This window comes from Octodon degus, unplaced genomic scaffold, assembly GCF_000260255.1.
Source record: "Octodon degus isolate 3935 unplaced genomic scaffold, OctDeg1.0 scaffold00173, whole genome shotgun sequence".
In the NCBI taxonomy this organism is placed as follows: domain Eukaryota; kingdom Metazoa; phylum Chordata; class Mammalia; order Rodentia; family Octodontidae; genus Octodon; species Octodon degus.
The window spans coordinates 547,399-549,176 of NW_004524749.1; the positions used below are offsets into that span (position 1 = coordinate 547,399).

Below are 1,778 nucleotides of genomic sequence, written 5' to 3' on the forward strand. Positions count from 1 at the left end.
CCCCAAAATAAATATTTTTAAAAAGATAACTATGTTAAGATATATCTATTTTGAAAATAACATACCCTGGTAATTTTGCTTTGGGATTTTGCAAAGTATTTTCTCTGAGTCCGAGCCAAGAGTTCTTGTCCTCCTGCTATAGCTAATATAATGGCATCAGCCATACGGTTATCATGTAGACAGAGGTCAACAGCACTCTCAAAATCACCTGTCAGCAAAGCCTGAGTAATTAAACCATCAATATCTGTAACAACAACAACAAAAATACAACCATGTTCAACAGAGGTTTCTGCCATCAAAAACAACAAAAAATCTATACATGTAAGTTTTATTTCACAGACACAAATGGAGAATATGATGCTAACTTCTGACTACTGAGCATTAAATTTCTGACATAAGCTGTTCATATTTATAGAAGAGATCTATGGAAACATATTCTAAAGCACATGTAAAATAACACTATTTGCTGTTTGCTTAGACTGGATGAACTCCAATGACTCAAGTGTCAGGACACTCCAACCCTCTCATGGCACCGATTATACATATTACATGGTAACTCAGTTCTTTGTGAATCTCAACTGCCTCTAACCAAACATTTTAAACTGGCACTGTTAGTTTTCAAGTATATTTAAAAAGTTTAAAAATAAAAACCAACAGGTACTCACCCCCACTGACAGAGATATTAAATGTCCCTCTAGCTGAAGGCAGAAATTCAGATTCTTGCTTTTCTTCTTTAATGTGCTAAGGAGATAGAAAAGGCAGCAATTTAGCCAAAATAAGACTGTGAGGAAAGGAAAAAAAAAGACTGTCGGATAATTTGCTACCAATAAAATTTATACATGATTATTTCATCTGACTAAATGATATGCTGTTATTCCAGAGAAGTTCTCAACTCTAAATTTATACTCAAATTTATGACTTGAGGTATAGCAATTATAAGTCAAAACTAAGACCTTCAGAAATAATGTAAAACAAATTAAGTGTACATACTCATAGACAAGTACCTGAGAAGTATTATTGAAACTGAAAAAATTTTCTTTAGATGCCTCAACTTGAAAAATATCCTTGTGTTAAATATTTAGCTTTTAAGACAATCTTACTTCTAGCATCTAAACATTCTTGGCCACTAGGCTTGACTGTGTCTTTTGTTATAATTGAATCCTTTAGAAAATAATGGAGCTGGGGCAATAGCTCTGAGGCATAAGTGCCTACATGGCACGTGCAAGGTCCCAAGTTTGATCCCAGTACAGCCAAAAAAAAAGAGACAGACAGACAGACAGACAGAGAGAGAGAGAGAGAGAGAGAGAGAGAGAGAGAGAAGAGAAAAGAGAAGAGAAAAGAGAGGAGTAGAGAAGAGAGAAAAGAGAGAAAAGAGAAAAGAGAGAGAAATCACTGCGAAGGCCACCGAGACAACTCAGCAGACTAAGGGCCACCACATGCTGCAATGGCCCTGCCCCCAGGTCACTGAGACCAGCGGTGGTGGTCGCTGGGGAGGCTGAAAACAGGAGGATCACTGAGTTTGAGCTGCAGAGTGAAACAATGTACCAAATACATGAGAGAGAGAGAGAGAGAGAGAGAGAGAGAGAGAGAGAGAGAGAGAGAGAGAGATCACTTGGTGTCAGACATAAAGGCACAGCAGGACCAAGGGTATAGCTCAATAATTGAGTACTTTGCCTAGCAAGTGCAAAGCCCTGGGTTTGATTCCTAAACACCTCCCTCATGAAGAAAATATAAATGTATTATTTTTGGAAGCTTTTTGTTTTTTAATTTACTCTAAA

The 1,778-nt window shown here is 37.1% G+C and overlaps 1 protein-coding gene across 20 annotated transcripts in view; it reads right to left on the reverse strand.

The window, feature by feature from the left end:
* Sec31a (SEC31 homolog A, COPII coat complex component) overlaps window positions 1-1,778 on the reverse strand; it is a 79,506-nt gene that overhangs the window by 31,895 nt on the left and 45,833 nt on the right. For all 20 annotated transcript variants that reach the window (XM_023703524.1, XM_023703522.1, XM_023703523.1 and 17 more), the window contains 2 exons: window positions 666-741; window positions 66-244 (listed from right to left, as the gene is read on the reverse strand). In XM_023703524.1, the coding sequence (XP_023559292.1) occupies window positions 66-244; window positions 666-741 (255 nt within the window). The remainder of the gene's footprint in view (window positions 1-65; window positions 245-665; window positions 742-1,778) is intronic.